Below are 10808 nucleotides of genomic sequence, written 5' to 3' on the forward strand. Positions count from 1 at the left end.
TGTATATAGGTAGATGTACCCCAGATGCCTCCCGGGTAAGGTGCCTGGATTACTCCCAATATGTCCACCCTTCACCTGTATAGCTGCTTTCATTTCTCCACCAACACGTTTCGGCTTTTATATGGCCTTTGTCACACACCTTGACAAAGGCCATAGAAAAGCCGAAACTCATAAAATCAAGCATTAGGAATCCCCCCTTTAGAAATCCTGTGTTTGACACTGATGGGGGCTATGGGCCTGATTCAGACCCGTTCGCGAGCGCCGATCGCTCGCAAGCGGGTCGATGTTGCCCAAGTGCGCATGCGCACGACGGAGGCGGCTCCATCGTGCGCATGCGCAAGACCCGAATAACAACGGCCAAGCCGTCGTTATGGGTCTCGCACCAAAGGGGGCATGCTGTCGATGGTGATTGACAGCATGCCCCCTTTGGTGGGCGTGCCGGGGGCGTGGCTGCTCAGATGGAGGCGTTCCCATGGGAACGCCTACCGTCTGGGGCCGGCCCCACTGACATCACTAGTGATGTCAGTGGGAGTGCTTTTGGCTCTGATAGAGCCAAAAGCACTCCAGGGCTTGCGGCAGCGAGACCCTACCGCAGGGTCTCGTTGCAAGCCCGATGGTCGCGATGGTCTTGACCATCGCGACCGTCATGTTGGCCGCTCGCTATAGCTGTGGGTGGTCACCCACAGCTATGCGAGCGGCCGGGAGGCCGCTCCAAAAAGGAGGAGGGACAGCCCTGATTCAGAGCGAGCGCTCTGTCAGAGCGTCCGGCTCTGAATCAGGGCCTATGATCTGACCCCTATGTACTAAACTCCAAAAAGGGAAGCTTTTCGGAGTGTAGCCTCTGTAGTTTGCACCATCTTCAGTTAGTGTAAACTGCTGTAAGCCTAAGGGGGCTCCTAGTGCAGGAGAAGGGTATTTCGATCTCTCTCCGGCAGCTGACACTGTGCGCATGCGCAGTATCGGCTTCCCTCTGAGAAATCTTTCACTTCTGTGAAAGACTTCTACAATTTGCCAGGGATATTACTTGAAGGGACACCGGTTACCGCAACCGCTATCCCTGCGAGTTCTCCTTTGTACACAGCAGGGATATTTTCATTAAATATGAAAATATTCCCGACCATATGGATAGATAATAATCACGGCTGGTCCATGATTATTCATACGTAGACCCCATAATGTTAATAGTTTTATATAGGAGTTCCCCTTTATAAAAGTGTTTTGCGGAAGTGAAATTTATTTCCTTTTTTCATACTGCCTCTTTTAAGCTTCCTTGCAGCGATATGTGAATGATTTAATATTCTCTGTACAGTGCTACATAATGTAATATGGTAGTGCTATATAAATAAGTGATAAAATAAATGTAAGTGTGTTTTCCCCACATTACAGCTGTACAGGTGTAGTATATTAAGGCATCAGCAGTCGGCATATCAATGTGATTTTGAATGCAGTTTTCATCTACACTAACTGCAGCCTAACCCTAATCCTAGAATTGGGTGTCGACATTGTCACTTTCAACATTCACAGTGCTGACATTCTGTACATGCTGACATACAGTCCCTGTCAACATTCTGGTGTTGATATTCTGACAGCATACTCAGTTGGACTCTATGAGTAAATGCACCCCTTACCTTGATTCTCATTTAAGTATCCATCTCTCAAAACAAAAACTTGTGGGCATATAACCAGAAATTCCTGATCTGCCTATCTGTCCCCATCAGGAGATGCTATCCTGAAGCGCAGATCCATGTACTTCCCGTATAAGTAGTTGCCTGATGTCACAAAGCCGATTATGCTCTGCTGCGGCACAGTTTTTCATGTTTCTGTATGACCCTACAATCCGCTAGTTAGTATTGATATTGCTTCTTTTGTGGTGGAAAAAGGAACAAGCCATTGAGACAGACAGAGAATATCTAGAGATAGTAACAGTGCTACAGTTTAAGAACATTTAAGGAACAGAAGATTTATACTTTTGTACAATTTGTTTTTCTAGACAATTATCACCTTTAAACCTGTTTATTTCTGCACAGATATTACGTAGTGGAGTGTAGAGTATTGATTCTTTCCATTCTGTCTACCCCTTTGGATTTTTAATTATATACATATGTAAATTCATCTCACCGGTAGCGTTCCTGCCCTGCTGTGTCCCAGAACTGCAGCCTGACTTTAACACCAGCCTCAAGTTCTTCTATTCGGGAACAGAAATCGACACCTACAGTTGGTCCAGTGGTGTCTGTGAAGTCTTCATCTGTGTACCTCCTCAGGAGGGATGTCTTCCCCACACCAGAGTCCCCCAATAACAGCACACGAAACTGAAAGTCCCATGCACAGGCCATTCTAGTGTAGACTAACAGATTTTTTTTTTTTTTAGCAGGATCTGCTGCCTAAATCTTTTCAGTTGTGTTGTCTTCCGTTGTGTTCCTCCCCCACACAAATCTCTCTCTCTCTTCTATTTTTTTAACCTTTCTTTAGTAGCTAGGTCAGTTTCAAGTTTCCACTTGTCTCTAACATTCCTTTGTCTTATTCAGCCAGGTACAGCCAGGTGATTTAATCTCTCCATATTACCGTAGTGCTTGATTCCACATCATCTTATCCTATTCTAGCCCCTAATACATGGCATTTTGCTAAAACTTTAGTTATTTGACAAACAAGAATAGCATATACTCAAGCATTTACCGTAAAAAGTGGGGGTAGCATTCTCTCCTCCTGGGACTGGAAGTGTGATGGTTAGTTGTGATGTTATTGTCAGGTACCACACTTCCAGTGTAACTGACATGGAGGAGCAACAGCTTCAAATTTAAGAAGCTGCTGGTTGCTTCTCCTTCATGTTAGAGGCAGGCACTCCATGTTAGATTGCCCCAGGGGAATTAAAAACACCACAAGGCCTATCAAGGGATGGTTAGCAAGTTTCAGCCTTGGAGACATATAAAAGCAAGTGTACCAGCAAACTACGGCGGAAAACTGAGCATGACAAAAAAAACCTGCAGGCATAGTTTCTCTAGTGTTGGTTTGGTTTAAATAGCCAATAAAATACACCGATCAGACATAACATTTAAATCACCTGCCTTGTATTGTGTAGGTTCCCCTCGTGCCACCAAAACATCTCTGACCAGTTGAGGAATGGACTCCACAAGACCTCTGAAGGTGTCCTGTGGTATCTGGCACCAAATCGTTAGCAGCAGGTCCTTGAAGTTCTGTAAGTTGCGAAGTGGGGCCTCCATGGCTTCGATTTCTGTTTTCAGGACATCCCACAGATGCTGGACTGGATTGAGATCTGGGGAACTTGGAGGCCAAGTCAACACTTTGAACTCTTTGTCATGTTCCTTAAACCATTCCAGGACAATTTTTGCAGTTTTCCTGCTGAAAAAGGCCACTGCCATCAGGGAATACAGTTGCAATGAAGGGGTGTACTTGGTCTGCAACAATGTTTAGGTAGGTGATACGTGTCAAATTAACATCCACATAAATGCCAGGACCCAAGGTATCCCTGCAAAACATTGCCCAGAGCATAACACTGCCTTCGCCGGCTTTCCTTCTTCCCTTAGTTCATCCTGGTGCCATCTCTTCCCCAGGTAAATGATGCCATCCACATATTATAAAAAAAAAGGTGATTCATCAGAGCAAGTCACCATCCATTGCTCCATGGTCCAGTTCTGATGCTCATGTGCCCATTGTAGGTGCGGTCCAGTTCTGATGCTGATGTGCCCGTTGTAGGTGCTTTCAGTGGTGATCAGGGATCAGCATGGGTACTCTGACCGGTCTGCGTTCTGCGCTGCACTGTGTGTTCTGCCTCCTTACTATCATAGCCGGCATTACATTTTTCTGCAATTTGTTCTACAGTAGCTCTTCTGTGGGATCAAATAAGATGGCCAGCCTTGGCTAACCACGTGCATCAATGAGCCTTAGGTGCCCATGAACCTGTTTCCGGTTCACTGGTTGTCCTTGGACCACCTTTGGTAGGTACTAACCCCTGCATACCAGGAACATCCCCACAAGACTTGACATTTTTGGAGATGATCTTACCCAGTCGTCTAGCCATCACAATTTGGCCCTTGTCAAAGTCGCTCAGATTTTTACGCTTACCCATTTTTCCTGCTTCCAACTGATAAAACAGGAATGTGTGGACATACATATTCATTAGCAACTCACATATATAAGCATGCTTATGTTTTATTTTCCTGCACTGCAATTTAGAGTATATAGAAATGATTCCGAATATATATATTTGTTGTGCGAGTTGAGGAAGGCCGCACTTGCCGAATGACCCCAGGCCTAGAGAGGATAAGGCCTTCCCTTTCCTCTCTAAAGTAGACAGGTGTGTGTCTGATGTGGCAGCCATTTTGTTTTCTATCTTAGCTTAAAGTATGTTAAATGATGTATTAAAAAGTGTGTAGAGATTAGTGTTTTATTTCCATGCAGGTGTGATTAACTGCGGAGATATGTATAGGTTAAACTGCTATATACATTGTTTTAGCAATAAGAATTATGGGTTTAAAATGTATAAGTTTTAATATGCACAGAACAGCTGACAGCAAGTCTCAGTTATTATAAACAAATGAGCTAACTAAGGGCCTGATTCAGACCCACTCGCGAGCGGCTGTCCGCTCGCAAGTGGGTCGATGTTATGCACTGAGCATGCGCACGACGGAGGGAGCTCCGTCGTGCGCATGCGCCAGACGCGACGAGCGAAGGAAAGTCCTTCGCTCGTTGTGTCCGATCAAAGGGGGCGTGCTGTCAATGTTGATTGACAGCACGCCCCCTTTGGTGGGCGTGCCGGGGGCGTGCCTCCCTGACGGGGGCGTTCCCACGGGAACGCCTCCCGTCAGAAGCCGGCCCACTGACATCACTAGTGATGTCAGTGGGAGTGATTTTGGCTCTGATAGAGCCAAAATCACTCCGGAGCTTGCGGTTGAAAACCTCAACCGCAGGCTCCGGCTCGCAATTTCGATGGTCGCGATGGTCTCGACCATCGCGGCCATCACAAAGCACGCTCGTATAGCCTGTGGGTGGTGACCCACAGCTATACGAGCGTCCAGGAGGACGCTCCATGAAAATGGAGCCCGGCCCTCATTCAGAGCGTGCGCTCTGCTCAGAGCGTACGGCTCTGAATGAGGGCCTAAGATAGCATTTAACTGCAATAAGCAGAAATGAAGGCTAAATGGGCAATCATGTCAGATTTCTACATGGGAACAAAAAGATAATAGGGAATTATTTCATTATTATGTCTAAGGCATAGATAGCCAATAAAGACTTAGGGTCTGATTCAGAGCCGCTCGTAAGCGACCCCTCCCCTAGCTAATGAGCGAGCAAAATTGCGACCGTCCATCTCCCAATTTGGTTGCAGGGAACGCTCGCACAAGTACAAACCGGAAGTGGGCCTGTCAGATTTCGATTACCTGCTCGTTCATTCTGCATACCTACTTTAATCGTTTCATGCCAATCAATATTTTAATTAGCTTAATTGTTCTTCATCTGTTTGCAATCCGTTTTTTTTTTCATTTTCAATAAACTTTAATCTTGTCCGTGTGTCATTTTTCCCGCAGAATACGTACGGTTTCAACAATGTGTAACTTTCTAAAAAATACATGTTTGAACCAATGATCCTCTTGTTTTCCTGTGTTTGTGCTAGGCAGATTTTACTTTTTTCATTTCTTTATTTAAATTACCTTACGAATGTCACAGCATCAAGCCTATCATAACTCACATTATATTTTTTAGCCTGGAGGACACATGACTCATACACTAACCAATAGAATGGTTCCTGTTAATTTACCAACTACATTAGCCAATCAAATTTTTTCTCTGGCCTTTATTAAAACAGTTTTTTTAAAAACCAACCTTTGCCATCATGAGAGCCTCCGCGTTTACCAGACGGGAGCTTTTGGTCCTAACGGAGGTGATGGACCGGCGGATCACAAGCCAGCCTCCCCCCATCAGCAACCGCCAGAAGCGATCCGCCTATGCGGAGGTTCGCCGCCTGCGCTCCTTCGGCTCATGCCGACAGATCGGGCAGCTCGAGCGCAGGTGGTCGGATCTGCGCCGCCGCATGCCACGCTTGCTGGCCTGTTTTAGACAGCGGATAGCTGAAAGTAAGTATTTGTTTGTTTGTTTTCCTTTAATTTTTGCGGCCCTATGTGCGTGTGCATGTTTTCAGTCTAGCCCTGTTGGTTTTTTTTTGAAAGGCCTGCGTGTGCATGTTTTCATTCTCGCCCTGTTGTTATTTTCTTGAAAGGCCTGCGTGTGCATGTTTTCAGTCTAGCCCTGTTGTGATTTTTTGGAAAGGCCTGCGTGTGCATGTTTTAAATTTTTAAAATGTTCTAACATTTGTGTAGTTGTTAATTTTTGGCCCAATCCCCCACCCCAAAAAAAATTACAAACATTTTCCGCTACTCATTTAGGGGCTGAACGCAGAATCCGCCATCGCCGCAGGCACAGACGCCGGGCTCGGGCCCTCAGTCCAACGCCCAGCACAGCAGACACTCCTCAATTTGCTCCCAATTCCTCCTCCACCCCTGACCGGCCACTTCCTGAGGCACCTCCCTCTGGAATTTGGAGCCCCCCACAAATTCCCGACTCCATTCCCCCCTTCTCTTTTCTTCACCCTCCCCTCCCCCCCCCCGGCGCTTTTCATCGCCATCAACCAGCTCACAGATCTCCCCTCCATGGAGCCTACGTCACTGTCCCACCTCCGAGGAAGAGGAGGATGTTGGGCCTACAAACCCCCAAATCCTGATGACCGGTAGGTTTCCCTGTTCTAAATTTTACCATTTGTCATGTTGACCTTTTTATTTTGATAGACAATGTATTGTTTTTTTAGCCATGATACATATCACACATGTCCAAACACTCATACTTGTGTAGTTATTGTTTACCCTAACAAGGCTACTTCTTATTGTTTGTGGTTGCCTTTTTGTGTGTTCATTTGTAATTTAGTATTTCTGCCATCTTTGCATTTTCCATTACTTTGTTTTTTTCAGCACAACTGGATCTTTGTTTACACTTTTTATTTGGGCGGAATTGGTTTTTTACACTTCTAATGTAAGGTTTTTGCTTTTTTCTCTTTGTTTTTTCCAACAGAGGACCAGAGGCGGATGCATTGTATCCAGGAAGGATTGGCCACCTTGCGTGGCCACATGATTGCCATGTTAGTGGTCCTTGACCACATGGCGGCGGCCCTTCGGCACTAATTTTTTGTTTTCCATGGTTTTTTTGGCAAAATTATTGTTTGTAAAATAAAATTTCGTTGTATTTTAACGAGTCTCATTCATTGTCAGAAACAATTACATTGTTTAGCCTTCCATAAGTCCACTATTTGATTATGTTCTTTAAAGTAAGGTAAATTAGATTGTACAAAGCGTTAGGAAGTATGTAAGCTGCCACATTAAACACCTCAACATACCAATAGGTTATTACCAAATCAAACATTTTCTTGTTTTTCTTTGGGTGGGTAATGTTTTTTTACATAAAAACAGCTTAGGCCTAGTTTTTTAAACCTACTGATTCAACATAATACCTTTGAGGTTTTGGATAAGCCAAAAAGCAGGTTCAAACACGGAAACATTTCAGACATTACAGGATTAGGCATTACGAAAGTTGGCCTTTTTTGTGCCAGGTTACACGTGACTAGAATTTAGTGAAAAACAGTCTTTTTAATGGCAAACAAAAAAATAATACACACCAAACACATACAGAAAGTGAATTGTGTCAAGCAATTCACACAGTGAAAAGACAATCCCCAAAAACCCCAACACCAAAATCCAACAAAAAATTCAACAATCAAGAACTGATGAAATAAGTAGCAGGACAACATAAAGCCACAAGTGAGGCGATGAAATAATTGTTTCCAAAGTAAGATCCAATGTGGCCACATGTACACAATTTAGTGGAGCAGGTAGTAGGCATCGTTTTGTCGAGGTGTGTAAAGGAAGCCAAGAAAAGTTAAAATTAAAAAATTAATTTCAAAAAGGAACATTACAATGGTACATGTCGACATTGTGTCAATTAAGTTAATGTTTGTCAATAATTACCTGAAAAAACGGGCCACCACATCATCGCGTATGGCCCCCCCACATACTGACCTCCGACCAACCTCGGGGGGGCCATCCTCAGGCAAGGCATCCTCGGGCTGCATTGGGACACCACTCCTTATAGCGATGTTATGAAAGATCCCACACAGGACCACAATTTTCGAAACCATAGCTGGCAAATACATGAGTTCGCCACCAGAGCGGTGGAGGCATCTGAATCGGCCTTTTAAAAGGCCGATACAGTGCTCCACCACCTGCCTGGTGGCTGTAAGTGCGGAATTATACTCACTTTGTGGCCCTGGTGTGGGAGCCAAATAAGGAGTGAGCAGCCAGGGCGTGCAAGGGTAGCCACTGTCTCCTGTGAAAAAACAAAAACAACAATCAGGATCACTGTGTATCAAGCTTTGCATTGGTTACAACTAAAGGTCTCCACTTACCCAGAAGCCACGCATCACCAGCTTGTAGGTTGTTTAATTTATGCCAAATCCCTGATTGCCGGATGACGAATGAGTCATGTGCACTCCCGGGTAATTTTGCATTCAGGGACAGGATCTGGAGGGAGGCATCACATACCACCATTACATTCAGTGAGTGATAGTGCTTTTGGTTCCTAAAAATGGCCTCCAGCCGTGCTGGAGGCTGAAGTGGTATGTGAGTACCATCCACAACCCCAATGATGTGTGGGAAGCCAGCTATTTGGTAAAAATTGGCCTTCGCCACACTAAGGGAACCCATATCCAATGGCATGTTAATAAAATGATGGAGGTGCTTGAAAAGGGCCTCCATCACTGCCCTCAGGATCCTTGAAAATGAGGATTGGGAGATTCCGGCCACTATTCCCACCGTGGTTTGAAAGGATCCTGAGGCACAGAAATGTAACACCGCCATTAATTGCGTAAGTGGTGGTATTGCTGTAGGACTGTCAATTTGCCACTCAAGATCACTCTCTATTAATGAGAGAGTGTCTATGATGATTTGTGGAGGAAGACGGTATCATCTTAAAACCTCATCATCGGGCATTCCAAAAAGGGTGACACGTGTTCTAAATATCTTGGACCTTGCATGCCTACGATGCCTACGCCTGGGACGAGGTTGAGGTTGGTCGGGTTCCGGAAGCATGGCCAAAACAATACGACCAACATCAACCTGAAATGGGAAGCCAGGTAGTTAATGTTTGTTGAAAATGTAAAGCCAAAAATATACTTATTTTAGGCAAAAAATCCAAAGATGCTTACATACCGGGGTATTGTCATGAGTGCACCAACCTACATTTCCAAAATTGAAATTCAGATTAGAATTTTTGTGGGCCATATTTGATTCTTTTCAAAATCCAAAAATGCATTAAAAGATAGGGGGGAGCACACATTATTTAGAAAATGCACCCTACATTGAGAGGACAAACAAGAATGGGCAAATTTATACCCAAACAAACATTAGTGCGCTAAATAGTTCACATTTTTACATGGAGAATAAGGAAACATTAGTGCGCTAAATAGTTCGCATTTTTACATGGAGAATAAGGAAACATTAGTGCGCTAAATAGTTTGCATTTTTACATGGAGAATAAGGAAACATTAGTGCGCTAAATAGTTTGCATTTTTACATGGAGAATAAGGAAACATTAGTGCGCTAAATAGTTTGCATTTTTACATGGAGAATAAGGAAACATTAGTGCGCTAAAGAGTTTGCATTTTTACATGAAGAATAAGGAAACATTAGTGCGCTAAATAGTTCACATTTTTACATGGAGAATAAGGAAACATTAGTGCGCTAAATAGTTCGCATTTTTACATGGAGAATAAGGAAACATTAGTGCGCTAAATAGTTAGCATTTTTACATGGAAAAACCAAGGAAATATATTTGCCAAAAACTTACGCTATATTTAGTGTTAATACATGATAGACAAAAATATAAATAAGGCATTAATGTTCGAAATATATGCGAAGACCAATACATCAAATTAATAAAATAATGAAAAAATACAAACTTACCAAAAGTCGAACAATAAGCCACAGTCCAAAAACTTCTATGGGGCCAAGCCAAAATAACTGAAAAAAACAAAATTAAATATAAAAATTAAGAAATTCGGTTTGTAGATCCCTTATTTTTAAAAGGACTTGAAAAAAATACTTACTCCAAAAAAAACCAACAAACAAAATATCCGCAAGAAAAAAAAACGAACGGAAAATAGCCCCAAAAAAACTATCACCAACTCCTCCTCCAAAAATCCGCCTCACAACCACTAATCCCGCCAACAATCCACTACTACACACGATACCTCCAACAATCAACACCCGCCACCTCGACTCGAGTCGCCCATAGCCATAAATAGTCTTTATTTTCCCGCTCAAATTAAGGACGGATCATAGGAGCGCACAATCAATGATGCGTACCAAAAATAAGGATGCATGTATAAATACGTCACGGAAAATCCAAAACGGTCTGGTGTAGTTCAAGTTGTTTGGATCAAATTGGCTACAGACCAGCAAAACGATGGCCAAGAGGCGCCCGGTAAGTACTTGTCTCTTTCTGATTAAAGGATTAATTAGAACCCGAATTTAGAGAAAGTTGGACATCTAAATGTAAAAAATGTTTTTTAAAAAAGGTGTGGAGGATGCCATGGAAGAGGCTGCTGGGCCAAGTAGGCCAACGAAAGAAACCCCAAAAAAAAGGCAGCCACAATTCACAAGAAAGGAGAATGAGGTTTTGGTACAAATGTGTGTTGACACCCTGCCACAGGCAGATCGGAATATGGGTTCAAGCCAGAAGTGGAAAATGTGGGA

General features: G+C 43.6%; 1 protein-coding gene across 1 annotated transcript in view; it reads right to left on the reverse strand.

Moving 5' to 3' along the window:
* Positions 1-2400, reverse strand: part of RAB42 (RAB42, member RAS oncogene family) — a 15582-nt gene extending 13182 nt beyond the window's left edge. The window contains exon 1 of the mRNA XM_088442167.1: positions 2119-2400. Within this exon, the coding sequence (XP_088298293.1) occupies positions 2119-2333 (215 nt within the window). The 5' untranslated portion in view covers positions 2334-2400. The remainder of the gene's footprint in view (positions 1-2118) is intronic.
* Positions 2401-10808: the final 8408 nt, after the last annotated feature.

This window comes from Taudactylus pleione, unplaced genomic scaffold (assembly GCF_031769625.1).
Source record: "Taudactylus pleione unplaced genomic scaffold, aTauple2 ptg000305l, whole genome shotgun sequence".
NCBI lineage: Eukaryota > Metazoa > Chordata > Amphibia > Anura > Myobatrachidae > Taudactylus > Taudactylus pleione.